Source organism: Cornus florida, unplaced genomic scaffold, assembly GCF_030987335.1.
Source record: "Cornus florida cultivar Cherokee Brave unplaced genomic scaffold, ASM3098733v1 CherokeeBrave_3.0.0_Hap2_Chr05, whole genome shotgun sequence".
Taxonomy (NCBI): Eukaryota; Viridiplantae; Streptophyta; class Magnoliopsida; order Cornales; family Cornaceae; genus Cornus; species Cornus florida.
The window spans coordinates 41316326-41330725 of NW_026775575.1; the positions used below are offsets into that span (position 1 = coordinate 41316326).

The 14400-nt window shown below is 34.1% G+C and overlaps 1 protein-coding gene across 2 annotated transcripts; it reads right to left on the reverse strand.

Annotated features, from left to right (window-relative positions):
* Positions 1–604: 604 nt before the first annotated feature.
* LOC132306351 (26S proteasome non-ATPase regulatory subunit 8 homolog A-like) lies at positions 605–11173 on the reverse strand. Of its 2 annotated transcripts, none has more exons than XM_059803711.1 (6): positions 11007–11173; positions 9546–9624; positions 6970–7072; positions 3803–4066; positions 1325–1436; positions 605–1011 (listed from the first exon to the last, which is right to left on the reverse strand). In XM_059803711.1, exons 1-6 carry the CDS (start codon positions 11109–11111, stop codon positions 871–873), a joined length of 804 nt encoding a protein of 267 aa, XP_059659694.1. In that variant the 5' UTR covers positions 11112–11173; the 3' UTR covers positions 605–870. The 2 variants fall into 2 exon arrangements, with proteins under 2 accessions (XP_059659694.1, XP_059659693.1); XM_059803710.1 differs by having other exon boundaries at positions 3803–4069.
* Positions 11174–14400: the final 3227 nt, after the last annotated feature.

Consider the following 14400-nt stretch of genomic DNA (forward strand, 5'->3'; position numbering starts at 1 on the left):
AAATACTTTATTTTTCATCAATGCATTATTCTAGTTGTGTCCCATGTCCTTGTGTTTGGAGATTTTAACACACGTTATCAAGTCGATGTAACATAATAAATGGCAAATATTAGCATCCTATTTTGATACATGTTCAACTGAAAAAAGTGAATTGTCTTTCTGATGCAAAGAGTGAGAAATCATCCACAAGCATAACCGGTTAGAGGTTTCTAAAATTTGTGCCATTATATGTTTGATACTGTAGTGATCCATTTTAAAGGTGTTACCAGAAAATGTAACAGAACCAACCTCCCAAATACTAAGAACAACCAAGTAGTCGAAAGTTAGAGCAAATCAAGATTTTTAAAAGGCCCTATGACAAACCAAGCAAAGCATATCACTTGAAGAAATGGAAACAGATTAGTCCTTGAAAAAGGAAAATCTTAACCTTGAAGTTCATTCATGTTACTTGCTGCACTACTCTCAATCATCTTTGCCTCCCAAAGCGAAGGTAGTACAAAATAGCCAAAATTCATATTGTCAGACTTCCAGCCATTTTAATCATATGCTTTACCTGTCAACATTGACGAATACAATATATCCAAAGTTCCAAACGCAACACGTGTGATACAACCAACATTTATAGATAAAGAAAAAAAGAAAAGAAAAAGAAACTAACTGCAGATTTTCCAACTTAGCAAGCAGTTAATTTAATTTTGAGTTCATTCCTACTCAATCCAGTGAAATGAATTAAAATATTATCTCCACAAGCAATGAGAGAGCCAAGACACACGAGGTCCAAATGTTTGCTCCCAATGGAAACTAAACTAGAATTCAAAAAATGATCCCGACAACATTTTCCTTTCATCAGACTTGAGTTTTATATTAGTCTCACACAATCCGCTCCAACTCCCTTGCGTAGCTGAGTGTCTGATTGATGAGCTGCAAAGATGGTATCTCCTTGCAAGGGGCAGATTCTTTTGCCCTCTGGAAAAATACAAACCCATTCTTTATCTCCCACTCGGGATGCTCCTGCAAAATTGCAAAGAAAATATTATTATTATTTTATAAGCCATGAAGGATCCCTTTATGAGAAGTTTGCAATGATAAAATCCTATTGGAATTTAAAGAATCCATAAAATAAGAATAGTGCAGAATTCTAAAACCTCTCCTACCTACTTGTATTGCCTTTGTTCTCACAGTATTTGCCTCTTCCAACTACATATATGCTTTTTTTTAGTTTTCAGAAACGGCTACTAATTCATAGCTGGCTATTATTTTCAATGCCAAATAATTATTCAGCTTAGATGTATCAAAAAGTTCAAGCAATTGCACGAAAATATACCTCCTTGATATATTCAAAAAGTTCTTGGTCAGAAGAGAACAGCAACATTTGTCGAGTATCATTAATAGAAAGAGAGTCGTAAGCCTTTTCGCTGCACCCGGCTATTTCATCTCTACAATTACAAAATGAACTATTAAGCACACAAAAATTGCCACAGTTTAAGAGTTCGAATGATGTCATAAGGAGAGAATGCTACTTTCACCTAACAACGTACAACCCAAGAGTTTAAGGCACACAGTTCAGGTTTATTTCTCTAATTAAGATTTAATTTAGAGTCAAGATTGAAACCACCCACTTCAAACTCGAGCATGGAAACATAACACATACAAAGAGGTAGGACAAATGCCATGGAAGACAACCTTAGGACAACTAGTACTACTAAAAAAATAGAATACAAGCACGTGGAAACAGTTACATTTGGCTATTGATTCCAATATTGACCTGGTTTAGCTCAAGATAGCGTATTTGGGGCTAATACAATTTATTGTAGGTACTAGTTGGAGAAATTTAAAAGTTGGGTGAAATACCCCGACCTCCCTAAAGTTTGGCCAAATATCTCCCAGCTAAAACTATTGTCAAAATAGTCCCCCACACCCCTTGAGGTTTGTCCCAATTTCTTTGACCAGGCCTGACGTCAGAGTTAAATATGTCGATGGAATATTTTATTAATGCCCAAACTACCCTTAAATGAGAGAAAATAACTCAAATGACATTGTTAGTATACCAAATAACCATTTCAGAATGTAATTCAACATATTTGCTGTCAAAACAATGTATTAAACAAATAATTCATATAATTCAACAAAACAGACATTGGCTAATAAAAATTCATCATTTGATTCATCAACAAACCACTTGTTCAAAAACAATTTGTCGTCAATTGCCCACAAAAAAAATATTTTCAACTCTGCAAAAACAATCCAAAAGGGTATATATAAGAAAGGGTAGTTTTGTCCAATTAAATTTGGTTGAAATGGTCATTTGGTATTTTAACAAGGTCATTTGAGTCATTTTCTCTCACTTAAGGGCAGTTTGGGCATTTAGAAAATATTACATTGATTAACGTTAGGGGTGGGGTTAGAGAATTTGGACAAACCCCAAGGGGTGTCGGGGTTTATTTTGACAAAGCTCAGGGGAGGCAAAGGAGTATTTTGACAATAATTTTAGGTAAGAGATATTTGGACAAACCTCAAGTGGTATTTTGACAATAGTTTTAGGTAAGAGATATTTGGACAAACCTTAAGGAGGTCGGGGGCTATTTTGACAATAGTTGGGCTAGGAGATATTTGGACAAACCTCAGGAGAGGTCAGGGTACTTCACCCTAAAAGTTTTATGGTTTGTAAGGATGAAAGGAAAGGATAAGGTTTTTGGGTTTCAATTAGGCAAAGGAATATTGATGTTTCAAGGTTGTTCTGGACTGTGAACAGTCCTAGGCTTGAATAATTGAATATGGGAAGAGATCGGGCCCTATTCTTTTTCTTTTGTTTTTTTTTTTTTTTTTTTTTTTGAAGAGCAATTTTGCTGGAATCTATGTCAAAGGTTCCTGAAATTTCTGCACAGTGCCTACTGCCTACTAGTATTTTGGGTATTAGGAAAAAGGCTAATATATATATACTTTGTTGTGGTGGTGGTGTGGGGGGTGTGAGGTGGGTTTTGGGTGGGGGGAAGGGGGTTTGCGGGCAGGGGATGAGAGAGAGAGCATGGGCCTAAAGCTGAATAGACAAAAAGAATGCTTGTAGCTGACCTAGGTAGATTCAAAACTCATTAGACCTCTTATAAACTGACAGTTGATTGCTGTATACAGAAAATTCTTGCCATATACAAAATTAAAGTAGCAAATGTGAGAAAGGAAGTATAATAACCAAGTACCAACACAATTAACATGGACTTGACTTAGCACAATTTTTAATGAAAAAGTCGTATCACTACCAATATATATATATATAATTATGCCATTAGTTAGTGTTATGACTAGTCGCTCGACTGTCTCCTATACATGAAGCTAGGAGGAGTGGCCCTGACACAGACCCAACGCTAGACTTTTTTTCATAAAAGTAACTGAAGCTTAGTAGTCCAAGGTATACCATTGCACTGAGTGTAACATACAAAGATAATTCTTCTTTCAAGTGCCCATGAAAAGAATGATATTAATGCCAAACATTTGATTCATGTAGGATATCGCCCAACTCCCTTCCAAGTTTAACTGTTGACTGCAACTGTCCACTAACAATTACTCTTGCTACTTTTCTGTAGTTCTTGGAAGAATCTAAAGTTGTGCTACCATAGAAAACTTCTACCCCAAATAATTAAATAAGTCAAAAACATGCAAAATAGTAGCAAAGATGCTGGTGCAATGTCAGATATCTTTCAACTGTTCTCAAATTTATTTATTTATTTATTTATTATGATTATTATTTTTTTTTTTCGGAATGTAAATCCTTTCAATAATTGCCATAACTTGAAGTGAAACAATTTACCTCACTGTCTTTGCCAGCAAATCCATGAAATAAACATAAGTTTCATGGGGTACTGTCTGTCTAGCAGTCAACACTCGATTGTAAGCTCCTTCCATGAAGGATTGTTCCAGTTCTACAGCATGCTTAATACAAGGATTCTCCAGAGCAGCAGCAGATAGCAATTCCAGTTCGGTGTGAAATTCAGCTATTCTATTCTGCACAAGGAGTCTCAGAAGGTTGAGACCTAAGATCGGGTACTCCTGAGGGGATGGTGGAAGACGACCACTGCTTCATAAAAGGAATCAGAAGTCATAAGCATCGCCTTTAAAATTTAAAAGGTGAGCAAGTCATACAAGAGAACTGGTGGCAGAAAAATATGAGCAGCAGGGTATTAAACAAGCAAAGATTTCATATATAAACATGATCCCTATAAGTTGTATTTGTACTTTCAAAGAGGACTTGCAGATAAAGCCACATTGACAAACCTAATTCATCAGTGAACATATGAGATAATATGCAAATTCTGAGAATTTTCAAACACAAAAGATTGGAAAAATATATATTTATGTTGAGGTGCTTTTACCTATCTACAATTGTTTTGTTGAACATTTGTCAATGTGGTATGCTTCCAAAAGTGGCAGACACATGGTACACTGTACATGCCTAAACATTCATCATATGCCAAAATCATGTACACTCTTGAAGCTAAGTTAACAACTGCCATATATTCAAAATAGCACTTACATTTGTTCATAATTTAGGTAAGTTATATCAAAATCAGCATTCATATGAAAGACAGAGTGGATATAACTTGAAAAAGAAGGCAGTTGACAAAATGGTATTCTTCTCAGTTCTCACATAAGCAAATCGGTATTTGCCTATGTTACATGGACTCGGGTACGTGTGTCGGGTCCAGGTATGTATCCACACATTGGACATGTCAAATCCCAAATAAAAGGACACATGGACACACACAGCTAAATATTCATTTTATTTAATGTGTTCATTTTGTTCTTTAAAGTAATATAGTATTTATCCGTAATATAGAGACCAAAATAGACTTATTCACTCATTTGAAGTAAAAATATAATAAAATATAATTATTGAATATATTTTTTAGGTGCATGTCGAAGCAAAAGTGTCAGACACATATCCCATACCTATGTCCGAATAATATGTGTCAGACACGGGTACTTCACCTACTTTGGAAGAGTCCATGTAACATAGGTATTTACTATGCATGCAGCATGGACAAATGAAAGTAGGGGTGCTGTTCTTGCCTAAACAATCTAACCAGTCTATGAAAGACAGAGGTTATAACTTGACGAACAAGGCAGTTGACAATATGGTATTCTTCTCACATAAGCAAACCGGGGTATTTGCTATGCATGCAGCATGGACAAATGAAAGTAGAGGTGCTGTTCTTGCCTAACCAATCTAACCAGTCTACCTCAGCATGTGAAAGATGAAATTTGACGAGAAAACCAGTTGTTGGAAGAAAATTGAGTCCTATAACAATTGAATGTTAATATGATATCCAGCTCAAATTGGAACGGTCACGTCAAGCAGTCAAGCAACTGTATCACATAAATTTCTGCACCAGTCTATCCCAGGAAAGGAAAAGAAGGGGCATTGACCAGTGGCTGATCCAGGAACCTTTTCTTGGGAAGGCCAATATACAAATAACATAACTCAAAAACAAAATAACTAAGAACTTGTCCCGAGTATTTGGGGTCAGCTACCAGAGTCCTGTTTTAAGGAAAAGAAGGGGTATGGACCAGTGGCTGATCCAGGAACCTTTTCTTGGGAAGGCCAATATACATATAACATAACTCAAAAACAAAATAAATAATAACTTGTCCTGAGTATTTGGGGTCAGCTACCAGAGTCCTGTTTCAGTCAAACTATACCCTACCATATCTTTCTTTTTTCAGATAAGTATTCTACCATATCATTTTACTATGTTGATAAATGTTAATTTTGGTTTTTCTTCCCCTAACATTACTCCAATGTGGATGACTATGACACTGTTCTTCATTAGTGTAGTTATTGGTAGTAGGCAACGTTACAAATGCCAAACCGTTTTAGTCAATTTTCTCTTATTTAATCTCCAACAGGTGCTACTCAAACCATTTAGTAAACATATTAAAATAATTGTTTCTAACTTTCCACTTATTATTTCACCATACAGTAATCTACACATTTGCATTTCAACCATACCCAATTTGTAAACATGTTACTTTTTAGCCACCATCATTCTAGACTATAAAGCATTGTTGGTTGGATAACCATTTTATACCTTCTATTTTGAGAGCTATACGTTGGCACACGATATTGATAGAAGAAGTCTTGCATTACCCAGTGGCTCGTGATTGCTAGTATTGGTTTTGGGCTTGTTTGGGGTTCAGTGGGTTACACCCAGGTCTTCCAGAGGGTTAGTTGAGGCTTGGAGAGGTTGTATAGTGGGGACCCAAGTTCTTGATTTCTGGAGGGTCACGCCTTTGTGTGTCTGGTGGTGTTTATGGCTTGAAAGAAATAGGAGATCCTTTGAAAGAAAGGAGACTCCTATTGGTGCGCTTAAGTTCTCCATCATTAATACTCTTTTTTGTTGGGTTCTAGGGAGAAATTGTAAATCAATGGAGGAGTTTGTCGATTTTTTGGACTCTTTGAGAGTTTAAAGGCCCTATTTGGCCTTGTGTTGCTTTTGAGGGATGTGTTCCCCTTTTGATCGCCTTTTTAATACAATCTCACTTATCAAAAAATAAATAAATAATAGCTCCAACCAAATCTTAATTTTTCGCAAGTATTGAAACATCATATTTAGATGCGAAATTGCATGGGAATTCAAAATTTTCAGATGATAAATGAGATTAGAATCTAAAAAAAAAAATCCAAATGAGGCAAGAGTATGTAGAAAAGGATAGAAGAAATTCAGAAGTTAGAGCATTGAGGAGCATCCATACAGATAACTAGTATTGATTTGGAAGGGGACCAGTTCTCACTCTTAGGGAGGACTGTGACAACTCCTTCCTCCACCAAACCCCGAAATAAGATCCACCATTTAGCATGGAAAGAATGTTGTTGTTTATTATATGGCTCCAAGTCAAGCAAACCATGGGAAGGGGCATTCCTGCCTCCAACCCATACCTTACTTGGAAATGACTGAGTTAAAGACAAGGAAAATTTACCCTGCATCTGTATAGTAAGGTTTCAGCTGAAAGAAGTCCCTCTCAAAGGCATCCTGATCCTCAATCTTCACACTTAGAACAACTGCATGCTCATATATATCCCCTGAAAATTGTCATGATAAGAGGAATCAGAAATGGAAGCAGCTTTGCGGAAAATGAAAGTGACTGCACCAGATATAATACATAAAACCTCAAATTGGCAATAAATCTTCCAAGTGTAAACCATGATCCTCTAGATAGCCACTTGAACATGCTCATGCATTATTACCAAACGTGGTTTTCTTGCCACAGACTATTACTTACAAACTTGTTCCTCATAAATTTAAGCCGTTAACTGGAACCTCATTGTAAGTCTTGGCTCATGCACTTCACGATGCATAATGAGATACCCTATTATGCAAACTATTGTTCAACATAACTTGTTACAGAGTTAATAAATACGGAGTAAAATAATTTATATACCATCATTCCCCAAGGTTTGATATTCCAAAATAGTTAAAACACATACTTTGAATCCATGCCAGGGGTTCACACCCAAGCCCAAAGGAACAAAAAGCAACCCAACAACATCAGTTATTGAAAGGACACTGATTATCATTAATGCAAAAAATTGGTTAATTTCACTAACACTCTCTAGGGTTTGGCCAAATATCACCTTGAAACACCTTTCGAAAATAACTATCACTTAGGTCCAATTTTACTTTTCCGTTGCTGACACTGTTAAAAACGTGTGAAAAGACAACTTTGTCCCTAATTTTTTAAATTCATTTTAATCCAAAATATCAGCAAACTTAATTGACAAAATTGCCCCATTAGTTTCTCTCTCTAAAATTGATACACTCCTCTTCTGCACACCTGTGCCCCCGCCATCCCACCTCCACAAGGACCACAACCACCACCACCCCCACTATATTAGACCACCAGCACCACCATCATCCCCACCCCTACAACCACTCTATGTTTAGGCAAAGAAAAACCACTGTGTGTATACTTTACAGTATATATATATATATAGACACACACATACATATCATTGTGAAATCTGAAGTTGAAGATTGGAGAATACAGAAACAGAAAATTGGCATCGAGCAACTTACAGATAAAACTTTTCTAAGCGAGCCTACCAACTCTATCATGTTATAACAATAAAATAAAATTGGATGCCCACCGATGATAAACATGAATTAACTGCATATAAACTATGAAATAATCGCTTTTGAATTGATTAAAGATATATTGTCAGATGAGCAAACTTTGTTAAATTTTGATTGACAATGACAGGTGAACAACTTCGTTTAATTTAAAGAGGCCCTTCAAATCTTCAACCTTAATTTGATCAAGCACTTACAGAGAAAACATGCCCTCCTAGTCAAGTTCAAATCATTACATGTTGCACTAATTGTATAAATGAAAGCCTACCAATTGATGAGTAATAGATAAAAAAATCAAACAGATTATTAAATGCGACGGAACAATGTTCTTTGAGTGTAGATCTGCCAAACGCAGTCGGGGAGGACAAAGAGGATGCTGGGAAGCGGTGGAGCTCCGTTGCCTGAGGGTTGGTAATGCTTCTCTGAAGTGTGGATTTGTCAGACGTTAGTGGTGGTAATTGATTGGGGCATTGGTACTTTGGTCGGCACAACTGTAGCTTGGTTTACAAAGTTGCTGTTTGGAAGGTGGAGGAGGTGGTTCGCAGGAGAAGAGGGGTTCGCCAGTGAGTGGTGGCGCTGTGATGGGTTTTAACTTTGAACAATTGATTCACACTCTCTCTCTCTCTCTCTCTCTCTCTCTCTCTCTCTCTCTATCTATATATATATATATATATATCATCTCTACATATATACAAACATATTACACACGCGCGCGCGTAAATATATATATATATATATTAGTCTGGGTGGTTGTTGAAGATAAGTTATAGAGAGTGACTGAGTAGAGAGAGTGGTAATTGGTGGCGGTCGGCGGCACTGGTGGTGGCGAGGGAGGGAGAAGAGGCTACATGCTATATGTGTGTGTGTGTGTGTGTGTGTGTGTGTGTACATATTCATATATATAGATACTATATTAATATCATATATATAAATAATATAATTGTAAATTTGTAAAGTATTTAGGGTATTTTAGTCTTTTTTATTTACTTATGTAAGTTAGAGAGCTCTTTTGACAAAGTCAAAGGTATTTAAGTCATTTTACAAGCTCTGACACGTGTGCAGGTCACGATTGGGGTGTGAGTGAAGGACGGAACAAACGTTTGCACTATGAGTAATAATAATTTATGACCCACCCATTTAAATAACAGATTACTACTAACACTTTCCACTTCAGATCATTGGCAATTAGAAATATGAAACAGAAGTACATAATCAATTGCCATACAAGATAGAAGTTAAGAAGCACAAAAGAAGAGAAGACATAAATGGGTATGCATCTCTCTGTCTGAGACAAAGCCCCATACAGTAAGAAGCATGTGAATTGACAAAAAACAAGGTTCATCAACAAAAGCACAACAAAAAGAAAAAAGCAAAAAAACATAAAAGGAAAACAAACAATATATCTTATAGAGTCAAAAATCATACTTGCTATTGTCAACTCATTGACTGCATTAGGTGTTTCTTCAAACAATGGTGGAAGGCTTTTAAACTCTGTCAGTAAGACCTGCAAAATGAATTGAAGATCACTCGCAGCATATGCTGATATCAAGGACTTAAAATAATAACAATGAACTTGTAAACAAGAACTTCAGTTGTGTCAGCTTATTTTTATTCACACCAAATTCAAAATTGGCCAAAACTAGAGATTCTGGTACAAAATTCCCCAGATTTGCTAGTTGCAAGAGATTGACAAATAAAGACATTCTGAATCTAGCATGGCATTTGTAATGGTACCAATAAACTCATAATCTACTGGCACTCTTACCATGCATCACTTCACCAAGAGCAGTGTATCTGCAATTTTCCTTTATTTTATTCTTTTTCGTTTTTCGTGCATCTTTCAAACAATGTGCTTTTATTTCTACCAATTATAGCGTCTCTTACTAATGGGATGTCTGTCACGCCCCATGCCCGGCCTGGGACATGAGCTTAGGCCTGGGACATGAGGTTTTTAAAAATTAAGATAATAATCTAAACTTTAATCAAGTGTGCAACAGTTCCATTTTAAATGAAATTTATTAAATAGGACAAACATTGAGTTGTTTCAACCTTGAATACTTGGTTCCTCTTTAATTTGGTAATCAAGTTATTTTTTTTTCAAGTAATTAAAATAATCAAAATTTCAAGTTGTTGATGCAATTAAATGCCTCACCTAAGCTTTCAGCAGAAAATACCAAATTTAAATTTCCTGCAACTAGGTAAAAATAATAATAATGCCCGGCCTCTCCAAGCTCTAAACCCAAACTCGAGTTACAAAAATTCTAGAACTTGAAAAAGACGATGTATTAAGCTTTTGTTAACCTCAATTTGCACAAGCACACCCTAGTAATGATAGCATTCTAAGTAGCAAAATTTCAACTTGACTTCTCAATCTATATCCCATTATGCCCTTGTCACAGAAGATGATTATTATTATTATTATTATTATTATTTTTTTTTTAAGAATTAATGGACCAAACACAAACTTCAATATTCTGGATTTGATCTTGTTACCAAAGGAGTTTCGCACAAGCATCAAAATTCTAATGCATCAGATTTTTCATACAGTATAGCAATACTAATGCTCTGGTCGATGCAAGATTGTGGAAAAAAAAAAATCTCATTTTTAAGTTGTGATTGGGAGACTAATAGGTCAGATTTCACTAGGTCCAAAGTCTTTATCAAGATTTGCTGCATCACCTATCTTTTAGAACAAATCGCTAGGACTAAAATCATTCGATTGTTGGACGATTTTGTTCCAATAAATCAGGGCCTGGAGATTTTTTAATTTCGATCAAAGCCTTGGGCAAAATAAAATTCTCAAGCAAGTTATATATATATAAAAAATAAAAATAAAAATTGGGTTTTAAAATTGTACAAAGCTAATTTTGGATTTAATCTTGTTACCTTGAGTTGAGAAAGGAGATTATCACAAGCATCAAAATCATTCCGAATGAAAGCGGCTTTAAATCGTTCGAACAATTGTAAGACCTCTGTCAGCTTCGGCTCCATCTCTCTCTCTCTTCTTCTCGCCGTTTCTCACTCCTCGACTTATAGAAAGCTTCCTTTCCTCCTTCACAAGACACCCGACACTTAACTCTTCACAGTTGGGCTTTTATTGGGCTTAGTTACTAAAGTCGAGATTGGGTTTTGCCTTGTTGGGTTGCTCCTTTTGGGTTAACTTTTATCTGACCTGAATGGCCCATTCCACTTATTGTGGCCCTATGTATAATTATAATTTTTATCTTTTTATATAAACAAATAAATAAATAAAAACCGCACTAATAACAATTGTGAAACCTTGTGTAAGATCTTTTCAAATGTGCATCGCGCATTCAAAATTCAAAAAATTTCTTATAAGAAAATAATATTAACATTATTTAGTATAAAAGATAAGTTTAACTATTTTAAGATAAAATTACGAAAGACAATGCTTGAGTTATGTCGTTTCTGAACAAATTTTGTCTTTTAATGTGATATAGCTCATTAAAAGGTCGACATATGTTTTAAAAAGGTTATAGATTATTAAAAATAAATAAATAAATTTGAAGACATTACTAAAAGGTTCCTAAACCTATTAGGATTTCGTTAATCCGTGTGTCTAATATGATGCAACTTGAACAATTAATTAAGCATCTTAATGCATTCTTTTAAGTGTTAGTATTAAGTTGACATCACTCAGTCGAACTCAAAATGTTTGAGCACAAATCATGAACTATGGTAAGGCTCAAGCATAAAGTCAACACTAAGCTTAACATTACTCACAGCTTCATACATCATCAATTCTTTCATGAGTCCATTACATTTACAACCCTTATGCTCGAGTCCCCATTACTAAGATATCTTTAAATGGCATCCTACTTGTAGACAAATCAAGCAAATGATTATTAAGCATGCATTTAGGTTCGAACTCATAAAAATGAATCTATAAGTTCAAACACGTGTCTATCATGACACCACATGGACATTATCTAGTGGCCTAATTGCAAGAGTGTCCAGCTTCCCAAGCAGGTGTGCCCGTGTTCGATTCCCTCCTCCCCTTAATTTGAAAATAAAAAAAAATAAAAAAAAAGAAAGAAAAAATATGAAAAACACCCTTAATAATTAAATTTTGAACAAATATCACCCTTAAAGTTTTTTTTTTTTTTTTTTTGGATATATAGGCACGTTAAGTTTAAAAGAATGATTAATTTGATAATGCACATGACATTTTTAAGATATAAAATTTTGAAAATAGCCTTTCTCTTCCAATAATGCCCTTGTGTATAAGAAGAAGAAAAAAAGAAAGAAAGAAAGAGCGACACTTTAGTCATTTCACATTTAATTATTTTTTTTACTCTTTTTTATTCAGTTATAGAATGACACTTTAGTCTTTTCAGCATTCGGGCTCCTATTTGCTCAAAAATTAGATGTTAGGGATTTTCCAAATAATTAGCAACCGTTTAAAATATTTTATTGATGTAATTAAGAATGCTTTGGAAGAAGGGTAATTTTGTCATTTTAATTACAACTCATATGATGAAATTACATTAGATTCCTATCATGATACAAATAGCAAAACATGTAATATAAATGAGTAAATTCCATTATATGAAAAAAAATATTTGATCATCTTTTGCTAGTCAGATTATTTTCCTCGATTTGTGAGGTTGATAATTTTGGACGTGCCCGACTGGGACATGGCTGAAATTGAAAGTGAGGTGCAGACGAATAAAAGTACAAGAGGACACATTATAACTTACATTAATAAATGTTAACTACACTAAGTGGTACCAACCTTGCTTTTTTATATATATATATATATATATATATATATATTAAGATTAATTATCATTTTATTTTACTAACCTGATTTGTAAGTAGGCCTGGTTAGTTAGCAATTTGAAATTCGTCCATTAAAGTGGGTTGGGTCAATTGAGTAATTTAGGTTGATCCATGACCCATGTTTTGTAGTGAGCTTAGGTTTTTTGGGCAACCGGCCCATGTCTCAAAGTTGGCTAAATTGATGGTAGGCTCAAATTATAGCCTGAACCCATCATGTGAATTTTTTTAGTGTCTACAAATATAACAACTCAAAGTTCATTTCCAAATATGTTGTTTTCTCTTGAGTGGATTACATTGTGATGCAATAGACTCCATCCTCCGTTTTCAAGAACAAAAATAAAAAATAATACACAATACTATTGCGGGGTTTTGGCATTTTTGATTTGAGTGTTTTATGTATTTAAAACTTTTTTTTTTTATTTTTTTTTTTTTTTTTTAGGTTTCAAACAATTTGGGGATTGAAATGATTAAGTATTGGAGCTTTTATAGGATAATTGATGAGAAAACTTGTGAAGAATAAATTACCGAACAAAATTTGGAAGAATATGCAGGCTAAGAATAGTTTTTTTTTTTTTTTTTTCCTGATCAAGCTAAGAATAGTTTACATATTCATAATTGTTGTTTTGCTTTTGAGATATGACTTATTTGTATAATTTCAAAAAAAGAAATATTTAAAAGACAAGGAAAAAAAAAAAAACTGTTTATATTGTGGTTACAGTATTGCTATTTCTCTATCAATATTGCTTTCTCATATTTCAATTCTACACTTAAATAATTCAACTTATTATTTTCTATAATTTTGAGGAATTTTCAAAAGTATTTTTTTTTTCCAATGATTTTTTATCACGTGCAATATACACGTGCACTCTTGCTAGTGTGTGTGTAGTTTTTATCAATATACTTTCATTATATAAAAGGTAGGCCATATCTGTGTTTCATTTTTCAACATTTACATTACATTCTTAAATGAAATAGTAGTTCTAATCTTAACTTTACAAATTGAATAAATTTTTTTACTAGACCAAAAAATAAAAATTTAAAATAAAAAGTAACCATTAAAAGAATTATCTCTTTTGACATGAAAAAAATCCCCCAAAAAATTATATTCATTGAAGAAATTATCTCTTTTGTCAAGATCTCAAAGAAAGTAAAGAAGGTAACAAAAAAGTTAAAGTTGTATAAAGGATAATTATGCTATTATAAATTAAGGAATGGTGCATTAATGAATTCAAAAACCTCATTGTCATTTTATTTTAAAATAAAAAGGTAAATTGAATGCAATTGGAGAAAAGTAAAGTGTGAATATAGCCTCTCATAAAAAATTATAAAAATTAGATGTCCAATGGAAATTTTTGAAAAGGTTAAAAATGAAAATTACTAATTATTCTTTCTTCTCTCTCCTCATTTTGAGCTGATAGAAAAATACCAAGTAAGCACATCCGTCCTTACTTCCTTCCTCTTTTCCATTCCCTTCCGC

Excerpts from the sequence above, each read along its gene's own strand:
- LOC132306351 (XM_059803710.1), bottom strand. The coding sequence starts at position 11,111 with ATGGAGCCGAAGCTGACAGAGGTCTTACAATTGTTCGAACGATTTAAA. Across the intron at positions 7,073-9,545 it reads CAATGAGTTGACAATAGCAA|GGGATATATATGAGCATGCA; the intron begins GTATGATTTTTG and ends GACAATTTTCAG. Across the intron at positions 1,437-3,802 it reads TTGCTGGCAAAGACAGTGAG|AGATGAAATAGCCGGGTGCA; the intron begins GTAAATTGTTTC and ends TTGTAATTGTAG.